The 21,888-nt window shown below is 40.5% G+C and overlaps 1 protein-coding gene, 1 non-coding gene and 1 pseudogene across 8 annotated transcripts in view; all 3 read left to right on the top strand.

Moving 5' to 3' along the window:
- The window catches only part of CDIN1 (CDAN1 interacting nuclease 1), a 282,241-nt gene that overhangs the window by 209,961 nt on the left and 50,392 nt on the right, over positions 1 to 21,888 (top strand). For 3 of the 7 annotated variants that reach the window (XM_015066408.3, XM_015066406.3, XM_053224195.1), the window contains one exon: positions 3,744 to 6,079. The exons of the other annotated variants lie outside the window; for them this stretch is intronic. In XM_015066408.3, coding sequence (XP_014921894.1) covers positions 3,744 to 3,873 — 130 coding nt within the window. In that variant the 3' untranslated portion in view covers positions 3,874 to 6,079. Of the gene's footprint in view, positions 1 to 3,743; positions 6,080 to 21,888 lie in introns of those variants that run through there. 7 annotated transcript variants of the gene reach the window in all.
- LOC113602151 (U6 spliceosomal RNA) lies at positions 17,302 to 17,408 on the top strand. Its single transcript, XR_003423513.1, has one exon. It is a non-coding gene; the product is annotated as a U6 spliceosomal RNA (small nuclear RNA).
- Positions 19,489 to 19,608, top strand: LOC113602124 (uncharacterized; annotated as a pseudogene).

Genomic DNA, 21,888 nt, shown 5'->3' with positions numbered 1-21,888 from the left:
TCTGCCTCATCAAGTTGCCCTGAGAATTAAATGGGTAGATCTGTGGAAAGCACTTAGAATAGCACATAGCAAGTGCTCTGAAAGTGATAATTAACGTTGTTACTGTTACTATCATCCCCATGATCCCAAAATAGACCATCTATGTGCTCATCTTGGTTACTAATAAAAACACCAAGCCATGGTAGCAGCTGAGTCCTGCCAGCATGCCTCTCTGGAAACTGCCATTGGTTGGGCGACTGGCACAAAGCTATCTGATCCTATTATGAACTTGGTGTTCTCCACCGTGTCCTTGAGCAGGGCTGTCAGGCACCAGGGAACCATGCTAGGCCTAGAGAACACACGGATAAAGAAAATAGGGTCTTTTTTCCTCAGCAGGGTCACCATATAGCAGAGACAAGTGGCGAAATAGATAATGCCTGGGAGACACCTATGCACAAAAACCACCAAAGGGTCCCCAGCTTTCACTCCACAGTCTCTTGTTGAATTTCTCTAAATACTCTACAATGAAAGGGAACCAGAGACATGCATTTCAAACAGATTTGTAAGGTTGTTACTTACGAGGAACTTCATCTTTCATACATATTCTCGAGGTCTGTCCTGGGACTTTGACCACCCATTTGTGTCAGGAGGTATTTGTTGTTTTTGCGAGTGTGGCGGTATTTTACTTGCAAACAAAATTACTTGTGTAAAAGTCACTTGAGTTCTCCGTCTCTGCTCCACAAGAGTTTTTAAAATCCATTTGGATGGAGTCTTTGATCTTGTTATTGGACCATGAGTATAGTAAACTGGAAATTAGAGTTCACCTTGAAATGTGTTAATGGAGTCAACTCAGATACCCATATACACCCCATTCCAGAGTGTCTCCTCCGGCTGGTGGGGAGGGCTGCCATCGCAGTAGTAGACCAGCCCTCTGCTGTGCACATTCCCTCAGACCCAGAGACTGTTTTCTTTTAAATGCCATTAACAGTCTCTTTGATTTTTATTGGTCACAAAGGTTATGTTTGCCTTTGCAGTGATCTCATTCTTGTCTAGTAGTGCCACAATAAATGGGAACAGGCATCAAAGAGATGAAATCATTCAACCCACGAGCATGTACTTGACCTACATAAAAAATGTCCTAGGTCCTATTTTCTCCCCGGTTTACACCTTGGATTGGAAATGCTAAACTTGGATTGCTTGGTTTTTCAAATTATCGACCAAAATGTTCCCTTCTGTTGGTTCAGATAACCAAGGAAAATTGACTCTATAAAGTTGTTTAATGTGTTCAGCCTCTTCATAAACAGATAGGTTGCTAGAAGGTGATCTTGCCAGCATTTGATAATCTCTGGATCGTGAATTATTGGAGAAAGAAATACACTAAAGTAGGTATCGGGAACAAGGCCAAATCGTGCTCTGTCATTCAGTGTCCAAATTTGTCACCCAATAAGTTCCTATTTTTTCATTCAAAGAACACCTAACTGGACAGCCTTTACCTGCCAATTGCCACTTACAAAGAGAAGTTGTGTTGCTTTGTTTTTAATTAAGCACACATTATCAGAACTTTTGAGCCACATGAGAGGGCTAATAGTGCCTAAGTTAACATAATTCCATCCAAAAGCTAAGAAACAAAGACTCAGATAGCAGACTCCTCTGAAGTGTCACTACTCACATATTCTGAAAGGAATTTCTAGATCAGTGATACTACCTTCAGGGAGTCCTAGTAGTGAACCACTACAGTGAAATGTTCAGATTCACAGTCTTGGAAAGCCCTTTCCAGTTGCAGATTTCCTCTGTTGCCTCAAAAGAGAAACAAGTCCATTTTCTTGGGCATTGAGGTGTTTCCTAGCCTGGCTTTTCTGCCCGGAAAATGCCATTTTCGTAAAGAGCTGTCATGCTTCGTGTCCTTTGGCGTATGATTTAGCTGTTCAGGGAAAGTGTAGGCTGCTCTTGCTCTCTCAGTGCTTGGTGGTATGTGTTTTTGTTTTATTAAATCTTTAAAACACTGAGCTTGTTGTTTATGACCTCCATATATTCTTTTGTTCTTTTCCATGACTGGTTAGATCACATTTTTTTTTCTCCCTTTGTAAAAATATTAGTGCCTTTCTAAAGAACATCATGGTCTCCTGAATGGCTGCATAAGACAGCGGAGGAATGTGTTGAGCTCAGTGTTAGGTCTGTAGAGCCCTGTGACCCAGGGCTGCTTCACTGATAGGAAATTTCGAGGCTTCGCAGACACAAGATTGTAGATCTTCCCGCCCTTGCCAGGCTTGTTGTGACAAATCCGAGATCTTTTGATAGTAACCAGAGCTTTTTGTAAGATAGAGATACCAAATGGTATATGTTCCAGTTGCAAACACTTGTTACTACAAGTTGCTAAGAAACCCCCAGTTAACTGGAAGTAAGGTCTCCCCAGGCTTCTCTGAAGCCAGCCCCCAATGGCAGGTAAATACCATCGAGTCCAGTGCTCCAAGGCCGCCCCACTGTACACAGCTCCTATGTCCCCTGGAGCCGCTCATCAGTAGATGAGTTGCCATTCTGCCGAAAAGGTTCAATTAATCTTGGATACAACTTGGCTACCGTTCTGTGACACCCAACTGAACTTGTTCCTGTGCATATAGTATCTTGCAGCCCATCTTGGACTATTAGTTTTGGCAAGTACACTACAGCATATAATAAATCATGGAAGGAAAAAAGCTTTTTGGCCTAACGTGGCTCAGCCTGCTGTAATGTCAGAATACAGAAAGCAGTTCTGTTTTTAGACATCCTTTTACTAACCTAACATTCATAATTTATGATTTCACTGTAAAATTCCTGCAACATGACACCAAAAGTAGTGCTGCCCTTTAATTAAGTACTCTCGGTAGAAAAAAAAAAAAGGTGAAACTGATGGGCAAAACATGTCTGTGTGCACAGTGATTGATCGTGATTACATCTTTATGAACCCAGCCTAAAGGTCTCAACTTCCTGATGGGTAAAGTCTTCTACAGGGTTACTTCCTGAGTCTGCAACTAACAAAAATTGGAGATAATTTGGAGGCACAACTTAGAAAGATTGAGGATTTAAGCCAGCATCTGTCTATACTTCATGGTCTACATGACATCCATCATCTTCATGATAAGAACCTATGACCAAATTTCACGCCGTGCTCATATTTAGAGACTGTACACAGACACGAAGGGTCGGGGATAAGGTCTCTCTGAGGGATCCCAGTGGTCATCTGGATTTTTGTTTGCTTTTTGAGGAGTTGAGAGAGGAGATGACCAAAGGGACCTCTGGCCCCATTGGTATGTGCATAGAGCATTCTAGTCAGAACAGGACCTTGACCTATTCTACTTTTACATTATTCCTTTTGTTTTCCCCTTGGTTGAAAATAGGTTAGGAGATAAGGTAACATTAGGAGATAGAATCCCAAGTGTGGTGCTCCCCAACAGTAACTCGTCACTGTTAAGAGTCTAGTTTTATCCTTCCTCAGTTGCTCACGTCAACCCAAGTTGAGAACACCTTACTGAAAAGTGATGAGGGTCGCGCATGTATATGCAATACTTCAGGTTCCTTGAAAGGTACTAACTCTGAGATTGTAGTAGTACTTGTATTAAAGTAAGCCAGCTGCTTGCTAGAAGTTCCACCCTCAGCCACAATTACAGCAACCAAAACAAAAACTTGGTGAAATGATGCCCTTAATCATCATCGCAATGCTTCAGAGATGACCATTCTCGAGAATTCTGTTGATCCAACACACATGTTATTTTCTCATGTTTTTGCAGATTTGGGCCGGGCTTAGTCATCTATTGGTACGGCTTTATCCAGGAACTGGACTGTAACCGGGAAAGGGGCATCCTGCTCAAAGCCTGTTTCCCCACGGACATTGTCACCTTATGCCATAGCCTAGCTTGACCCCGATGGTCCTGGAAGAGAAGCCGGGAGGAAAAGGTGAATCCGGAAGCAATTTTACTTTCCTGCAATGTAAACTCCTGGCACCATCTGCCCTGAACTTGAGCTGAACTCGGGCTGCCCGTGGCCACGCCACTACCTCTTTAGACAAACATATCAAGAGTTTCTGTTTTCCTTCATCCCTTGCTGATGTGAACAGCCAAGAACTACAGACACAACCCACTCATTATCAGCATTTCTGTCTCTGTCAAACAGTTAGTTTATAGATAGTCATAATCTTTCTCCCTTCCGGATGGTTTCTGCTCATACTGAACAAAAGAAGAAATGTGGAGACTTGAAAGGTGTGATTTTTCAATTCTCCTCCCCGTTCCCGAAGCACCCCCTTATTTTTTTTTTCTAAGCCTCTATTCATTCTTTCTCCCTCCCCACCTCCCCCCCCCCCCCCCCCCGATGTCTTCACATACTCTCACAGGTCCCCAGTGTTAAATTACCATCATGGAATAATCTAGCACAATCATAGCAGATTGGAAGACATGGGGGCTGAAACTAGATTTCTGCTCTCACCTGCCAGGCTCCAGTAGACCTCGATGGTAGCCTCTGCTTGTTTTGTCCAGTCTTTACGGTTTCCTGACTTCCCTGGCATTGAGCCACGCTGAAAAAATAGACTCGATGAGAATTTCCTCTTTTTATGATACTTATTTGAACACCAAAGATTTTCCATTTATCTCATGTAAAAGTATTGGTTACATTGTGTCTGGAAACCACACTCCTTTGGACTGGGGGCAAAAGGGACACCATTGAAGCATGGTGCCAGCCTGGGCAAAAGTTTATTTTTAGACACGGCTACTTGTCAGTATGAATGGTAGTCCGTATTTTTATGCGTACAATTTTTTAAAAGCACGTTCTGTGCACGGCTTTGTATCTGCATTTTATATGACATAATAATTACATAACAATCAGATAATTTAGGCATTAGAAATGTTCAGCTTTGAACGAATTAAGTGTACCAGAAATAAGCCTAGAGAGTTTTCCAAATAAGCAAAATAAAAGGGATTTTGTATTTGTTTGCTTTTATCTACTCAGTTTTTACACGGCTAACCAAGTTTCGATTTAAAGCAAAACACCAATAAATTCATTATAAACCTATCTTTTGGGAGGTTAACTTAGCTATACCTGAAAATGTACTTATAAAAGACTTGTCCCCATGTTGAAAATCTATTATATCTTTTATAATATTGAACAGATGAAATTGGGAAATATTAACAAAAATAGAACTTCTGCAACCACCTCTAAGTTATATACATGGCTTGCTTCTTTCAAAAGACAAAATCCACCATTTGCGCCCTGTTAATTTTGTACCTAAGGAGGTTTGCAAATAAGTCTGCCAGCTGCCTTTCCTTTTGAAAGACACAAACACGTCCGGCCCAGACGTGTGATTTTTAACTCTGTAGTGGGTTGCATTCCACAAAAGAGGAGGAGGAAAATGAAATGGGAAGGAGGTCTCTGTGGCAGACTTGTGTGTCAGCGTAAAATTATCACGCAGGTTTTGGGAGTGAGATAGAATCATCTGGAACTACTGTTGTCTTTGCACACACGTGTGCACACACACACATGCACACACTTAAACACTGTTAAACAGTTGTCATGGCATGCTCTAAACTGCTTTTTTCTTCTTTAGGAACGAATTACATTTCATCTGCACAGATGTTGAAAAGCCTGTTAAACCCTTGTCAAGGATTTGTTGGTTTTGCATTAAACAAATTTATGATGAGGGCGCACAAATAAATTTAAAAAAATAGAAGAGGTGCTTGCATTTCGTATTCCTGCTTATACCTGGTGCCCTGACATAATGTGTTATAAGAAGGTACTGGTATTCTCTGGCAACGGCACCACCTCCTGTTGATGAACAAGGTCTTAAAATGTGGCCCTTCAACATGGGAACAATACCAGTAAGCCATACATAGGATGATAAACTTCTCTAGTTTCAAAACTAAGTTTGTTCCCACCTGAAACGAATGTGATTATTCTGTCTACCACCCTTCAGCTGGAAGGGTATAGGGAGACAAGAGTAGTGTTCCCAAATTGGAAACTCCAAGCCTCCTTGTTCTTTTTCCTTTTATGGTAGAAATCTTTATCTGTGTTAAACCGGTGTGTGTTGTTTGCTTGTTTGTTTTTTTAGTTAAGACAATAAAAACGGCCCTGGAAAGTAGACAGGATGCTTTTTGTTGTTGTCGTCGTCATTAGAACATTAACATTAAAGCCAAATCTTGTTCTATGGAGCATTCTGCAAACTGCAGTAATGAATTATGCCAACGCAGAAAAAAGCAGGAGTGTGCGGACAATGTAAAACGAAATGATGTTCTCTCCGGTGGTTAGAGACTTGCCAGGCATCTGCTGTCACAAAGACCCCATGTGAAGTGTGGCAAGGGATCAGCTCAGTGCAAAGCTGATCTAGCACGGATAACTTAAGGTGACTTCATAGGCTCCTTTCTACCCTTACCGCCCCCCCCCCCCAAAAAAAGTGAGATTTTTTTTTTTTTTCTTTCATCTGCCTTCTAGTGAGGTGTATGTCAACTCTTCTCAACACTCCTAAAGGGAAAAGCTTCAGGGTCCAAAGCAGAAAGCTGGATCTCCAGGGGAAACAATTTTCTTTTAACTATAGGTGTATGTACCTGATCATTATCAGCAAGGCTTGGTTCCATCCTGGAAAAGAAGATAAATGGTTGGTCTTCGGGGGTGCATTAACTCAGGCCAGGAGGGGATTGCTTAGAGCCCTGGATGAGGTCGTTCACTTAAATGGTCCCTGGTGGGCCACGCTAATTAGCACACAGCACCCAAGTGAACGGTTCATCCACTAGCCTCTCCCTGAGAGCTCCACGTGCTGTTGCTTGGCCCTGTGGAACCGAGATACCTTAGGTGTCTGCTCTTTTTAACATGCAATGCACTACAGACCTAGATCAGTTTCAACTGATTTAAATGCTTAGTGTCTTCATAGGCTGCTTCTCTTCACCCACCTCCTCCCTCTCCTTTTTCCCCTTCACTAACCTTTGCCAATTTCCTTCTATGTGGACATGTATTCTGTGCTTTCTCACTACATTTTCTCACCCTTTTTTTCTCTCCGGAAAACCATCCCCGGACCAAAATGCATTTCATCTAACTCTTGATGCAGAGGTCTTCGGGGTGGGGGTTAGCAGGTAGCTGGTACACCTTTGAAGACTCCTAAAACTTCTCAGATAAGATTTTACAGGGTCAAACAGGATGTGAGGTTTAGGCCGTCAGGACATGTGGCAAACGGAGCCGAAAGAACCTGTAAGGTTTACAGCTACTTTCGGCCTGAGTGGTGGTGATGGTATTCTGTCTGTGGATGAAACTTAAATGGGGAAATACCTGTATGATTTCACTAGAGAAACGCTCCTAGCTTGTTCATCTTTGGGAGCGGCTGGCCATTTTCCATGTGATCTGCTGGGAGCAAGTCTTCTCAGAGTAGAAATACTTTGTGGCAGGGATAGGAGGAGAAAATCCCACAATTGGGACATTGTTTTCCACCCCCCCCCCAACTAAGTTTTTATTTTTGTTACTTTGAGAGAGAGACAGCAAGCAACGGAAGGGCAGAGAGAGGGGGAGACAAAATCCCAAGCAGGCTCTGCACTGTCCGTGCAGAGCCTGTGTGGGGCTCAAACCCACAAACCGCGAGATCATGATATGAGCCCAACTCAGGAGTCAGGCGCTTAACTGACTGAGCCACCCAGGTGCCCCGGGACATTCTTGATGAGGGTAAAGGAGCAAAGTTAGCTTAACGAGAGAGGAAACCGAAAGGCAAACAATGACGAGTCTGCCTGCAATGTCTCCATTTATAGCGAAGCACTTTTCCAAATGTGTCTGTAAGGTCACTCTTAGGTAAAGGAAGGGTGACAACGACGAAGTTTGGACCCTCTGATTGTATTGCCCCAAACGAACCTTCCCATATAAGGTAAACATGATCTTTTATTAAGAACATGCCTGGATTCCAAAGATTAAATAAGGAAGATGGAATTATGAAATAATAACCAGAACAGCTTGGGTTCCCCTTGTGGTTTTCACTTTCCTGCTATTGTTTTGAATATGGCTGTGAGACAAAGAGCTGCTTAGGTCAAGCACAATAAATTATAGTTTTCATACAATAGCAATCCACTAAAATGATTTCAAAGCTTGATCAAAGTACTTCAAAAAGACTTTTAAAACTTTTCCACAATACAGCGGGAGGGGAAATGCTCATTTGATGCCTTAATTCATTTCAGTTAGTACAGCATAGTTAGAGCTTGGCATCATACCTACTTGTTAAAAATCGATCTCATTAGTTAAATAAACCCAACTTGATCTTATTGTTTTGTGTGTAAATAAAGGAGATGGAAGTTTTCATCTGGTTAACTGGAACAACTAAACATTTGGAGTCACTTGTAGGGAAAAGATACAGCACCATTTTAAAATATGCATCATGTAATATTGTGATAGTGACGGTATTAAGACTAACTCCCTGTGCTTGGAATCAAGTGCCTATCTATGGATTTATTTTGCATCTTAATCATGGCAACCGATGGGTTTTGTTTTTCATTCCTTTTCCCTCATCACTTGGATTTATCTAGAGCTGTCTCAGTTCAAAGGCCAGGATGATGGGAGGTACCCTAGTAATAGCAAACCTAAGCAAATTCGAGGCTCAACCATATATAAAACAGTGTGGGCCTGCAACAATGTCAGGCTCAGCCAAAGACCCATGGTGCTACGCCAACGTAATTTTTATTTTTTCAAAGGAAGGTCATTGTGAGATGCCGACATGAAATATAACCAAGTCAATTAAGTAATAACAATTGAAGTTCAGAGTTTAATTGAGGGCTGAACATGAAGCCAATGACCATTAACCCAAAGCGGTCATGAATTCCCCAGAAAACTGCCTTGGTTAAAGGTATTTCCAGAATAAGTAGCACTTTTTTCTTTAAAAAAAAAAAAAAATATCCTTTGTCATTTTTATGTTCATTCAACAGATACATTCAGAAAGAACTATTTAGTGTGTTTCTAGTAGACTTTATGTATTTTTAGGTTTTAATGGAAATTTCTCGTATACAGCAAATCACAATTTACATAATCCAAACCACCTCTACAGGAAGCCACAGTTTTGTAGGTAAACTGAGAGATGGAGGCACCTTTTGTCTCAATTGTTGACTTACTTCTTCCTGTAGTTACTTAATGGTGAGATTTCCAAATAGATTATAAGCTCCATAGAGTAGAAACTGTATCTGTCTTGTTTTTGCACTAGCCCCCAGCAGCTAACAGAGTTCCTGGCACAGAGAGGTGCTCAATATATATTGAATGAACAAATAAATGACTACACGTACACTAAGTATGTTCTCATTCACTTGAGTTGAAAAAATGGAAGCTTTTAACTGTCGTCTTCAGCTGAAAACTGTTTACTGGAATCAGAGAAAAGCATCATATATGTAAGTGTTAAAGTATTAATTACTGGGGCGCCTAGGTGGCTCAGTCGGTTGAGCATCAGACTTTGGCTCAGGCCGTGATCTTGGGTTCAAACACCGCATCAGGCTGTCTGCTGTCAACACAGAGCCCACTTCAGATCTTCCGTCCCCCTGTCGCTCTGCCCATACCCTGCTCATGCTCGCACGCACTCTCTCTCTGTCAAAAATAAACATTCAAAAAATTAATTGAAAAAATTTTAAGTATGAATAAAGTATTTGGAAACTCCCATCAACCAGAGTATTCTAGAATGCATACTAGTTTTAAGGGGAGTTCATGTGATTTCATTGTGTTTACTTTCAAGTTGGCCTTAGTGCGGTGCTTTTCCAATATATTGCTAAACTAGAACACTTAAAATTCTTTGTTTCTCTTTTTAAAAAATTAGGCTTAAGGCATTTTTATCTTTACATTTCTATTCAAAATTTAAGAAACCGTTTCCTTTGGGGGGGTGCCTGGGTGGCTCCGTTGGTTAAGCATCCAACTTCAGCTCAGGTCATGATCTCGCGTTCTGTGGGTTTGAGCCCTGCATCTGGCTCTGTGCTGACAACTCAGCCTGGAGCCTGCTTCGGATTCTGTGTCTCCACCTCTCTCTCTCTCCCTCCCTTCCTCCCTCTCTGTCTCCTTCCCTCTGTCTTTCTCTCTCTCTCCTTCTCTCTCTCCTCTCTTTCTCTCTCTTTGCCCCTCCTGCTCTTGCTCTCTCTCTCTCAAAAATAAACATTGAAAAAATTAAAAATAGTTTCCACTGAAATCAAGTCAAAGTGCCAATGTGTTTCCAACACAAATTTTTGGATATTCAGTGGAATTCTTAGATTAGCTGCAAATGGTACTTCTAACCGCTCACTTTTATAATACTGAGTTCATGGGCAAAGTGCTTCCGGGCCATAGGAGTGGCTGACTGGATCAGGAAAGAAGGGTTCTTTGGTCATTTGCCAACAGGATCTGACTTGGAAGAGACACTGTCCGTGAACTGCTCAGTGGGCATTGCTCTTAGTCATTAAGTCAGAGTATATTATCATTTGAAAGCCATAGACATTTGACACATTTCCTCATATTTTGGAAACTTACAATACCAAAGGAATTGGAACTTCACATTTCTTTGCCAGTTTCCCAGGACTTAATGTGTTAGGGCCAAAAACTGGTGCATGGTTCCTTCCATGAGTATCTGGAGAGAACAGACACCCAGTTACCTCTGTGATATTCCTCTGCTTCTATGTGATAACTGTCATCTATTTCTAGCATTTAGGCTATTCAAAACAAATATTTATTGAGTCTCTAATGTATATTTAAAAGTGTTTCAGTACTGTGGGGAATTTTAAAAGACCCAATAAAAGGTCCTTCTTTAAAAAAAAAAAAATCATTACTTATCAAAATGAAAAAGGCTTGAAATGTTCAGAAAAGTCAGTCACAGTGTAATTAGGAAAGAAACTTTTGAGGCTTTTAATAAGCTATTTTAATTCTAGAATCTGGACAGCAACTAGTTCACTGTTTATGCTGGCTGTGTTTGCTAAGAAGGGTTCTGAGACCCAGTTCAGCTCATCAGGAAATAAGGGTATGATCAGTTATGTGCACTAGCTTTTGAAGTGGATAGTGATCACATAAATGCCACATATTTCCAATATCTGCCCTAGGCCATTCATATTTAGTGCAAGTATAAATAAATTCAAAGCATTTGGAAAAGAACTCATAATCTTGTTGATCAGTCTGAGCAATAAAACAAGCAGTATTCCTTTCCACTGGGTCTATGACACCAAGTGAACTATCCGTGGCTCAAGTCTGTTCAGTAATTTATATAAGCTAAATATGTCAATAGAAAAATGACTTAAAAACTCAAGATAAACAGTAGAAGGCCATGGATAGTTGTTTGTTTCAGTAAGGTGTGAAAGGTAAGTGACATTATTGATGAAAAACGCAGGGTCCCTGTGCATTTGGTCTGCATAAGGATCTCCAGATTTGAGGATATATTCTATTAGATAGTTTTACATGCTCCTTGGGCATTTTCTTTTGCTTTCAGTAAAACCAGGCGGGGGTTTCAAGGTCAGCTGCAGAATGTGCCTGCCTTCTCTTTCATGGTCTTTATATCATCTGGGTATCAATTTACTACATAGTACAATGCATTTCTATAAGGTAGTGATTGTGTCTTTGTAATATTTGTTTTAAAACATGCTCCCCAAAAGAAATGTTAAAATAGTTTCCAGGATAAAGGAGATGGGTATGCTTTACCCAGTAATGTACCTTCGGTTAATATACTTACCATTAAGCCATAAATTATTTTCCTAAAACCTTTTAATTGTGTCAGTTTATTCTAGCAGCTTAAATAATGACCATTGCACGTGACAGATTAGTAGGTAAAAGCCGAAAAATACTGTTTGTTAATTTGAATAGAAATACGCATCTTCATTTTCAAAATTAATACTTTTTAAGAAGCGTTTTGCAATAAATGAAAAAGGTAATCAACATAACAGGATAATCGAAAAGCAGAAGAATGAAAGAGACTGCAAAGTGTACATGAATGCTTCGCATGTAAATGTAAAACTCAGTCTTTTGGCAAATTATTTTCATCTTCCTTGCTCCCCTCCCATCCTTGAAAGTGTTTTTGCCATGACAGAGGGGTTAAAAACAGCAGAATGGGGGCGTGGATTTAGCAAAGAAACTCATGTGAAAATGGAATTGCATTTCCCCTCTGCTCCCTGATGATGTCTTAAGAGGTGTGCAGAAAGTAAAATTGAGCCATTAGCAAAGAGGAGACGAGTTTGACTCCTAGACTCAGAATTTGAGAATTGAAGGGACCAGAGGTTTCATTGTGCAGGAGGACAAGTGACTTGTCCAAGGTCACATAGCTAACTAATTAGGGGCAGGACCAGAATCTGTAGCTCCTAGTCTCCTGTCCACTGTCCTTTGCACCACAAGGTTAATAATCTATTCTGGAAGGAATTTCCAATACCTTAGGTTTATTATTTACAAAGTAAAGGGTTGCTGTGTATTTTCAAATGAGCATTCTGAACCTTAGCTGTTTTTGCCCTGCCCTCCTGCCCTAATTTTACTTTGACTTTCGTAACCTAAAATTCTTATTGTTTGCTGGCAGTCAGTTTCTATACATCGCCGCTTAGTTTAAGAATGTGCCACTAAGAATGAATTTGGAAACATTTTTAAGACTTCTTTAGTCCCTGGCCAATTTATATGTTCACTGGATTTTCCTTCCATTGAAAACAGTCCACAGATGTTATGTGTACCATCTTCTTCTCATGTAAGGATAATATTTAAGCCAATAACAATTCATGAACTTTTCTGATCATCACCAAAAATGGTTAGCATATAATCTCGACCTGGACCCGGTAGAGCCTGGTGACTCACACAGGCTTTGACAACAGACTGGAATCCCTGCTTATCCACTTACAGAAAAGCAAACTCTCCAAAACCTTCAGTTTCTTCATTTGCCCAACTGAAATAATACCTACCACCTAGGACTACTATGAGGATTAAACAAGATTAGTACTTAATGCACCATAAATCATAGCTCTAATAAAACTTGTATCATATATTATAATTCTATTATACATTATATAATTAATATTACTACTATCATAGAAGGATCCATTTAATAATCTACACCATTAAAAATGTGCATTTTCTGTGCTAATTTAGAAATCAGTATAATGTGGATAGCTTAGCTTATGACTGCTTTTCGAAAACTCATTTAGAAAAAGCCATTTTTCCAAAAGTTAAGAGACCGGCGGAACAAGACCCTCATTTGACTGTGGGCATATGCTCAGTTGATTGTTTTCACAGACAGATGTCTAGTTTACCATTCTTTTGCTCTGGAGGAGGAGCTCCGAGGCAGCGAGCCCGTGTTGGTTTCAATAGTGACCATAGCCTCTGCCATAAATACAACTTGGGCAGCAGGGCAGCACAGAACGCGGCTGGCACATACCCGTCTGACTGACGGCCCAAGTCCACTGCGCACCTGCTGAGCCCTGAAAGGTGCGTGGGTTTGTTACATAGAAAAAGTGTCTTGAACAGGATTGAAATACTTTCTCCGGGCCACTGTTAATTCATTGAAAGAAAGCATAAAACGATGTTCGAATTTGATCTTTAAAGAAACAAACAAACAAAGGCAAAGCAAAAGGAATTTGGGGAAATTACTAGTTTGTGCCCTTATTCTTCTTCTGACTGATGTTTGTGACACTATTTAGGGCTTTTGAAAAGACATGATTTTTGCCAGCACCCCCGCCTTTAAAAATAAACCTCATCTGGGGCGCCTGGGTGGCTCAGTCGGTTAAGTGTCTGTCTGACTTAGGCTCAGGTCATGATCTCACGGTTCCTGGGTTCCAGCCTTGTGTCGGTTTCTGTGCTAGCAGCTCAGCATGGAGCCTGCTTCGCATTCTGTCTCCCTCTCTCTCTGCCCCACCCCAGCTCACAATCTGTCTCAAAAATAAATAAACGTTAAAAAAAATTTAAATAAACCTTATTAGATCACAGGCAAGCTGAACAGTTCTTTAAAAATTCAGCAACTTCTGATGCTCCCCTCTCAAAACACAGGCCAGTATCCCTACACATTGGAGGCAGATTCTGGAGCAGATTCTCTTTGGGGGCAGGGAAATACTGCAACAGTAATGCTGGGCATGGAAAGTGTGGCTCTCACCTGGGAGCTTGACAGCATTTGGCAAACAATTAACTACTCTTTGCTATACCCCTGGCCAGGTTAGGTAAGTGCTTTTATGCCCAGTAACAGGGGAGTTAACTAATTGAACTATGCTCCTTGTAGAAGTTGCTTATTGCTTTTTTTTTTTTTTTTTGAGAGGGCACAAGTGACCTAGGGGGTGTAGAAGGGGTGGGGGGAGAGAGAGACAAAGAGAAAGAGATGGGGCCCATGTTCACCCGAAGTGGGACTCGAACTCATGAACCATGAGATCATGGCCTGAGCCGAAGTCAGATGCTTAACAACTTAGCCAGGTACCCAAAGTTGCTTTTTTTTTTTTTCTTTTTTTGTAACAATAAAGAAAACTTGGCAAAATGTTGTTTTCTAAAGAGAAGGATTTCTTTCTATACTATTTGTTTTCAGAAAGCTGAAAAACAAAAAGTAAATACTAAGACGTATGTGTACTTAATCCTGAAAATGAAACTGTGGTGTCTGGTGCCCAGACTGACCTGTGATCGACACCCTGAGATCGTCTTCTTGTAGTTAGTAGTACCTGATGGAACACCAGAAGACAACCGTATCAAACTTGGCGTCGGTAGGCTCCCCATTCTTCTCCCTCTGCACCCCTAGCCCCCACTATGGAGTAAGAACAACTAAAAGGAATCTGACAGTAGACATGGCAAGCTTTGTGGAACCCCCCCTAGCCCCTGGTCTTTCCCATGTGTTGCAGAAATTCTGAAAGGGAGAATCGAAAAAACTATCCCTTTTTACTCATAAATAGTGAAAGTTCAACAGAACAAAATAAACCGCTCTTAGGATGACTTTATAATGAGCCCCTTTTAGCATGGCAGCCTGTATGATCTAAAGATAGTCCAGATGCTTTCATTAACTAACTTTGAAATATTCAGCTGAATATGCATCAGACTCAACCTGGTGTCCTATCTCATTAAAAACATGACGCCTGATACAAACTGTCCTGAAATGCTTGATCTAATCTCTACCTAAAGAGGATCTGAGTTTGCAGCTCAGTGGAGTCAAATTACAGAGTCCCCAACATAGTGGGTTCATTTATTGTAACTGGCACAGAAGCATTTTGTTGCTATAGCTGGAGATGTGATGAGGAAGGGCATCTTAACTGCTTTGGAAACCATTAACTCCCCGTATGCTGAAATTGGAGTCTGACCAGAGACAGCCTGATCTGCCCTCCCCCCAGCTAGAGGGGGAGACAATATTGCCATCCTCGGGGGGGGCCCTGGGGTCAGTTCCAGAGAGGCTAACAGGTCCTCAGGATAAAAATTCATATAGGGAGTGATCTGTTCCTGGATGCCTATAGGAAAGAGTTTATGGGGTAAGAAAGCATATGTGGCAAACAAAATTGATTGTACACACACACACTCATTTATCCTTCCTAACGGTACAATCTTGACCAAGAATTGGAGGAAGATGCTTTATCACAGTGCAGGTGGACTGGTCCAGTCATGAGCACGCAGAACCACTGCAGCCAGTGAGCAGCAAGGAAACACCTATGGTGAAGTTTAAGAGGAAATTTTTCTCCCCTGATGGAAGGAAAACCCCTTTTCTGCCATCCTTTTGCCTTTGATGTAAGGATGCGATGGGTGGAGCTACAGTAGCCATCTTGTGACCATAAGGAAAAGACAAACTACCAGAGCCAGAAGGAAAGGAGCTACTGAGCCCAGGTCGGCACTTGCCAGACTCTTCTTATTTCAACCATCACCTTTTAGGTATTCCGTTACTTGATCCCAAAGTATCCCTAACTGACAAGGGTATCTTTTGAATTCTTAGCATAGGGTTCTGGGTGATTTCTTGTATGTGCTGCCAGAGAAATTTGGTCAAAATGTCTAACAAAGTTACTGATTGCTGAAGACATACCCAGAAACACTGAGCCCTAAGCTGCATAGAACTCTAAGAGGGCCAGGATAGAAGCTACTTCTGCTCAGAGAGGGGACAGATGCAGAAATGTATAAGGCAGCACCTCCACCAAAGACCATATTGTAGACCTCTGTGAATATCTGTCCAGTATCCAAGCTAGAACTGACACCTCCATGAACGTCACTATTAATATTGAGATCAGAGTGGAAAATGAGTTGTAGAAAACAAAGGACCTCCTTACGGAACTGTGGATAGAAACTCTTAGCCAGATACATACTCATTTGGGGATGACCCCTCCCACCACCTCCTCTGCTCCCCGACCCCACCCAACCACCGTTTTTACTGAAATACTCAAATGAATACATTAGCTAAATTTCCCTTTCTATCTTTGCCACCACATCTACACTGTTAAAATGGCCAGCACTGAACCTAGTACGCTGGGCATTTAACAGTCACCTAATTCAAACAGGTATGATGACTACAAAAGAAGAAATGGGGACTAGTCACGAGGCCTGCAGTGCTGGGGCCAGATGCCTGGCTTCCAATCCTAGAACCAACTCTCACAAACCATCTGGGTCAACAAGTTACTCAGGCTTCTCGGCCCCGACTGCCTTATCTATAACAAGGACGATACATTCTTGCTGCTTATGAGTTGCAAAGATTAAAGCGTGTCCTATATGTTGAGTACTTCTAACAGGACCTGGCTCCTAGTATACACACAATAAATGTTAACCATCACTATTACCCCTTCTCCAAATGGGGTCATTGAGGCTCACAGAGGTTAAGTAACTCATCCCAGTTTCCCAGCCAGTAAGTAATAAAATGGTCTCAAAAGGTCTAATTTAAATAACATGGTTATAATTTATCTTTTATGTTCTTTTAGAATATGGGATAAATACTATTAGTGCTCACCCCTATTGGATTCCCCTTCACTTCTCGAATGCACAGCAGACTACACTTTCCAGCCTCCTCACGATTTCACAGGGCGATGCTACCAATCCTGGCTGAGGAAAGGTGAGCAGATGAGCTGTCAGTGAAAAGCCCAGAAGGATGCTCCATTCCCCGTCTTATGCGGCTGTCCAACCCATCCAAAGTTCCAGAGGTTGAGGCTCCACTGCCAAGGGCTCTGAGAAACTAAGTGGAGCAACCTACCCACACACAACCACCACCACTCAAGAAGAGCCAGAAATCAAATAAACACTCAGGCTAGCCCCCAAATCTCAGTGACTGAACCTATCTCAACAGGTAGACCAAATCTCCAAAGTTGTATAACAAGAGCATTGGCTTAGTATTGCATTTAATTAATATGACACTATTCCAGTAATTGGTAATTTGTGGCGGAGGGGGGAGTCATCTGACATAATGGTGTTATAATGAGCCAGAAGAAAAAGTTCATGAACATGCTCGCTTTGGTAGCACATATACTAAAATTGGAACAATGCAGAGAAGATTAGCGTGGCTCCCGTGCAAGGATGATGTGCAAATTCATGAAGCTTCCATATTTTTAAGAGACTCATAAATATGGAGAGCAAACTGAGAGTTACTGGAGGGGGTGTGGGAGGGGGGATGGGCTAAATGGGTAAGGGGCACTCAGGAATCTACTCCTGAAACCATTGTTGCACTATACTTTAACTAATTTGGATGTAAATTTAAAAAAAAAATAATAAAAAATATATATAATTCCGTGCAGTAAAAAAAAAAAAAATCATAAAATGGAAAAGTTCATGAACATTGTTCTACAGCTTAATTTTCTATTACACGTAATAATCATGCTGCAAACCTACAGGACAAAGATAAATAATTATGAATTTTAGGAACAAAATAGCTCATAATTTTAGTATTTAGAAAGTCTTATATTGTTTCACATTTTCTTCAGGATATCAGGGAAAAATCTATTGTGAAAATTATCGTAGTCTTTTGGGTTTTCAAAAGAAAAAATTGGTTTTATTTTCCCTAGACCTAGAACATTTGAATAGAAAAATTTGAATCTTAAAAATACATTTATCTTCTAAAGACAGGGGTAAGAAAATGAAATCATAAGCTACAGGCTAGAATAAGATACTTTCTAATCCTATCTGACAAGAACTTGTATCCACAATATTTGAAAACTCTGAAGAGTCAATACTAAGAAAACAAAGAATTCAATAAAAAATTTGGAAAAGGGGGCACCTGGGTGGTTCAATTGGTTAAGGGTCCGACTCTTGGTTTTGGTTCAGGTCATGATCTCGAGGTTTGTATGTTCAAGCCCCCTATAAGGCTCTGTGCAGGCATTGCAGAGCTTGCTTAGGATTCTCTCTCTCTGTCTCTCTCTCTCTCTGCCCCTCCACTTGCACTGGCGTGCGTGTGCTCTCTCTCTCTCTCTCAAATAAGTTTATTAAGTTATTTATTTAAAAAAATAATTGGGGAAAGATTTGAGCAGTCATTTAACGAATGAAGAGATGTGCTGTAAAAGCACATGAAGGGATATTTGGCCACACTCATTAGGAAAACACAAATGAAAATCATACGAAACACCACTATACACCTAATAGAATAGCTCCAAAAAATTGACATTACTAAATACAGAGGGATGATGTGCAGTAACTGAAACCCTCCTACGTTGCTGGTGGGAGTGCAAAACGTTATAGCCTTTGGCTGAATAATTTGGCAATTTCTTGAAAAATTAAGTGCATACCACATAACTGAGCAATTCTACTCCTAGACATTTACCCAAGAGAAATGAAGACCTGTGTTTTCACAGAAACCTCTTTAGGATCATTTGTAGCAATGTAATTCATAGTTGCCAAAATCTAGCAACAAACCAAATGTCAACAGCTTAGAAACGGATAAACAAACTGTGGTACGTCCATCCAGTGGAATACTACTCACCAATAAAAAGGATCCCACTACAGATGCACACCACACCATGGATAAATCTGGAGAGAATTCTGTTAAGTGAAAGAAGCCAGATCTAAAAGATGGTATACTCTATGACTCCATTTATATAATATTCTGGGAAAGGCAAAACTCCAGGGACAGAAATTGGCTACTAAATGGGGCCTGAGAGAGCTTTCTAGGATGTTGGAAATATTCCTTGCATTAATTGTGGTGGTTGTACACAGTATCAATTTGTCAAATTCGTAGAACTGTATACCCAAAAAGAGAATCTTTTGGTCTTTTGCTCTTTGTAAATTACACCTCAATAAACAACAAAAAAGCAGGGGTGCCTGGGTGGCTCTGTTGGTTAAGTGTCCAACTTCAGCTCAGGTCATGATCTCACAGTTCTCGAGTTCGAGCCCTGCGTCAGGTTCTGCATTGACAGCTCAGAGCCAGGAGCCTGCTTTGGATTCTGTGTCTCCCTCTCTCTCTGCCCCTCCCCCACTCATGCGCTCGCTCGCTCTCTCTCAAAAATCAATAAACATTAAAAAATTTTAAAACAAATAATTTTTTAAAACCGATAATAATTTGAAATGAGCTTGTTCTCCAAATGTTGGTAACATTCTGAAATTTGGTAAGTTAACCTTCTTCCTGATTCAACTTACTACAAAATATTAAGTATCTTATCAATACTAACTCTACTTGAAGTATGTATGTATTGTTATAAGTCAATCGCTTCTCGGCCTTTTGGCTAAGATCAAGTGTAGTGTTATAAGTCAAAATTTAGAAGAGTAAATCACATTCAAGCAAAAAGAAGCAAAAATAGATCTTGCTTCATAGGTCTACACAAAGTATTCATTCAACATAGCTCAACAAATATTTGGGGGTGCATATAGTATCTCAGAATCTGTAAAATGGTCAGCTATGCAAATTTTAAAGGACCCTCATACCCATACTGGATCCCCAAATCTTTGTTACCTTAAAGGACGTTAGAAAATGACTTAATGATTTTCTATCTTAGAATAATACCTGGTATATAATAAGCACATAGTGTTAGTTATTTTATCATTTAAATTTCTTCCAGTCACCATGAATATGCAAGTAGTTGGCTTTGTTAATTGCTTACCCAACAATCATATGCCAGCACCACCATACAAGTCCTTTCTACTCCAATGTTACTTTTGTTCAGGTGTCCACTGTCCTGTAGATAGCCATATACTTCCTCAGGAGAGGAGAACCCTAGTCTCAGCCCCAAGAGACACATCGTGATTACTCTAAGCCATTTATGGCATCCCCTCCCTCCCCGTTCTCTGACCAGTGACTGGTGTAGTCATGGGTATATGATGCAATTGAACCAAAGAAGATGAAGAGAAAGTCTGCCGAAGAGTTTGGGGAAAAGGTCTTACTTGCTGATCAAGAATTAGAAAAGAAGAAACCTTCCCTCTTCTACTGGTTGCGGTTATCTCTGGTTGAGATGCACAAACTACTATAGCCATCTGGCAATCAGGAGCAGTGCTAGACTGCAGACAAGCCAACCCACGGAGACTGATGAGGCAGAAAAATGGAAAAAATCGAGCTCTGGTGACATCACTGAATTCCTGAATCAGTCTTAGAACGGCCCTACCTCCACACTTCCTGTCATCTCAGCTAACAAATTTCCTTTACTTTTGAAGCCAGTTGAGTCAGACTTTTCTGTTATTTGAAGTCAAAAATATGACTGATATATCTATGTACAGCAAATACACTGTTTTCCATTGCAAGGGGAGGGAAAGCTAAGATCACAGAAAAGCAAGTAGGGTATTCCACATTTGTTTTTTTAGACCTTGAGCATATAGATTTATTTTTAGTGACTAAAAAGACATGGATGAAATTCTAACCTTAAATGTTGATAAAAGATTAAACTGGATGGTGGGGTATATGGGAATTCAGTGCTATCTTCACAACTTGTCTGTAAATCGAAGACTAACTGTGAAAGGTTTATTTGAAAATAGGGATAAAAATAGCAGCAGATAGGAGCATCTGGGTGGCTCAGTCGGTTAAGCTTCCAACTCTTGATTTCGGCTCAGGTTAGGATCTCATGGTGCATGGGATTGAGGCCCACAATGGGTTCTGCACTGATGGCATATGGAGCCTGCTTGGGATTCTCTTCCCCTCTGTCTGCCCCTCCCCCCACATGCTCATGGGTGCACTCTCTCTCTCTCCTCAAAATAAATAAACATAAATAACAGTAGATAAAATGGGCTTTAAAAATGAGAGATTAATTTGCATAGTAATAGTTCAAATATGAGCAACTTCTATGGCAAAATGTCTTTACTTATATAGTCATTTCCATACAACTTCCTATGGAGCTAAGGCACCTCCTAAAAATGTGTAGGAGAACAGGAATCACTGTGTCTATTCAATAGATAAGAAAACAGCCATACTAGCGCAGTAAAGTGACCTGTTAATTGGAGACAAAGCCAAGAATAGACCTGGCCTCCTACAAAGGCAGTTTGCTTTTTCCTCTCTTCATGCACTTGACATGGCTTGGCTTGACTGACTTGGCATGACCTGACTCTTAGACAAAAGCTCCAGGGCAAAGAAAATTTTCAATTTGGTGGAAACTATTCAGGCAATCAGGTTACAGAGGAATAATTCAAATGCTATGAGGTGAAGAATCTAATTTTTCAAGACCAAAACAAAACAAACCGTAACTAGAAAATCAGTGCATCGAGCAAATGACTGCTGCTCTCTCAAACATCCCGAACACCTTGACTTTCACCAAACTTTAGCAACTTACAGTACACTAGAATTCAATAAAAATGCCCTCTCTATATCTTTAGTTCTTAAGAAAAGCTAATCCTATTTACTAGAATACATTTATAAACAACGGGCAAAACTTGTATATATTCTGCTTTCAACTAATCTCTTAATACAAAATATTCTCATTCTGAAAGGCATTAGCTTAAATTTCTCTACATGAATTATAAGTAGGGTCAAGTATGAGCTGAATTAGTGAGAGTACAACTGAATCACTGATAGACTGTATGAAATCTTTTCATAGTGTCATACTGGAGAGGAAAGTCTCTTTTGACTTATAATAAACTCTGCTTTTTTTTTTTTTATCTGCCAGGAAGGATGTGAAGGAAAAT

Source organism: Acinonyx jubatus, chromosome B3 (genome assembly GCF_027475565.1).
Source record: "Acinonyx jubatus isolate Ajub_Pintada_27869175 chromosome B3, VMU_Ajub_asm_v1.0, whole genome shotgun sequence".
Taxonomy (NCBI): Eukaryota; Metazoa; Chordata; class Mammalia; order Carnivora; family Felidae; genus Acinonyx; species Acinonyx jubatus.
Note: the sequence above shows the minus strand (reverse complement) of the source record. Positions and strands in the feature narration are given on the sequence as shown.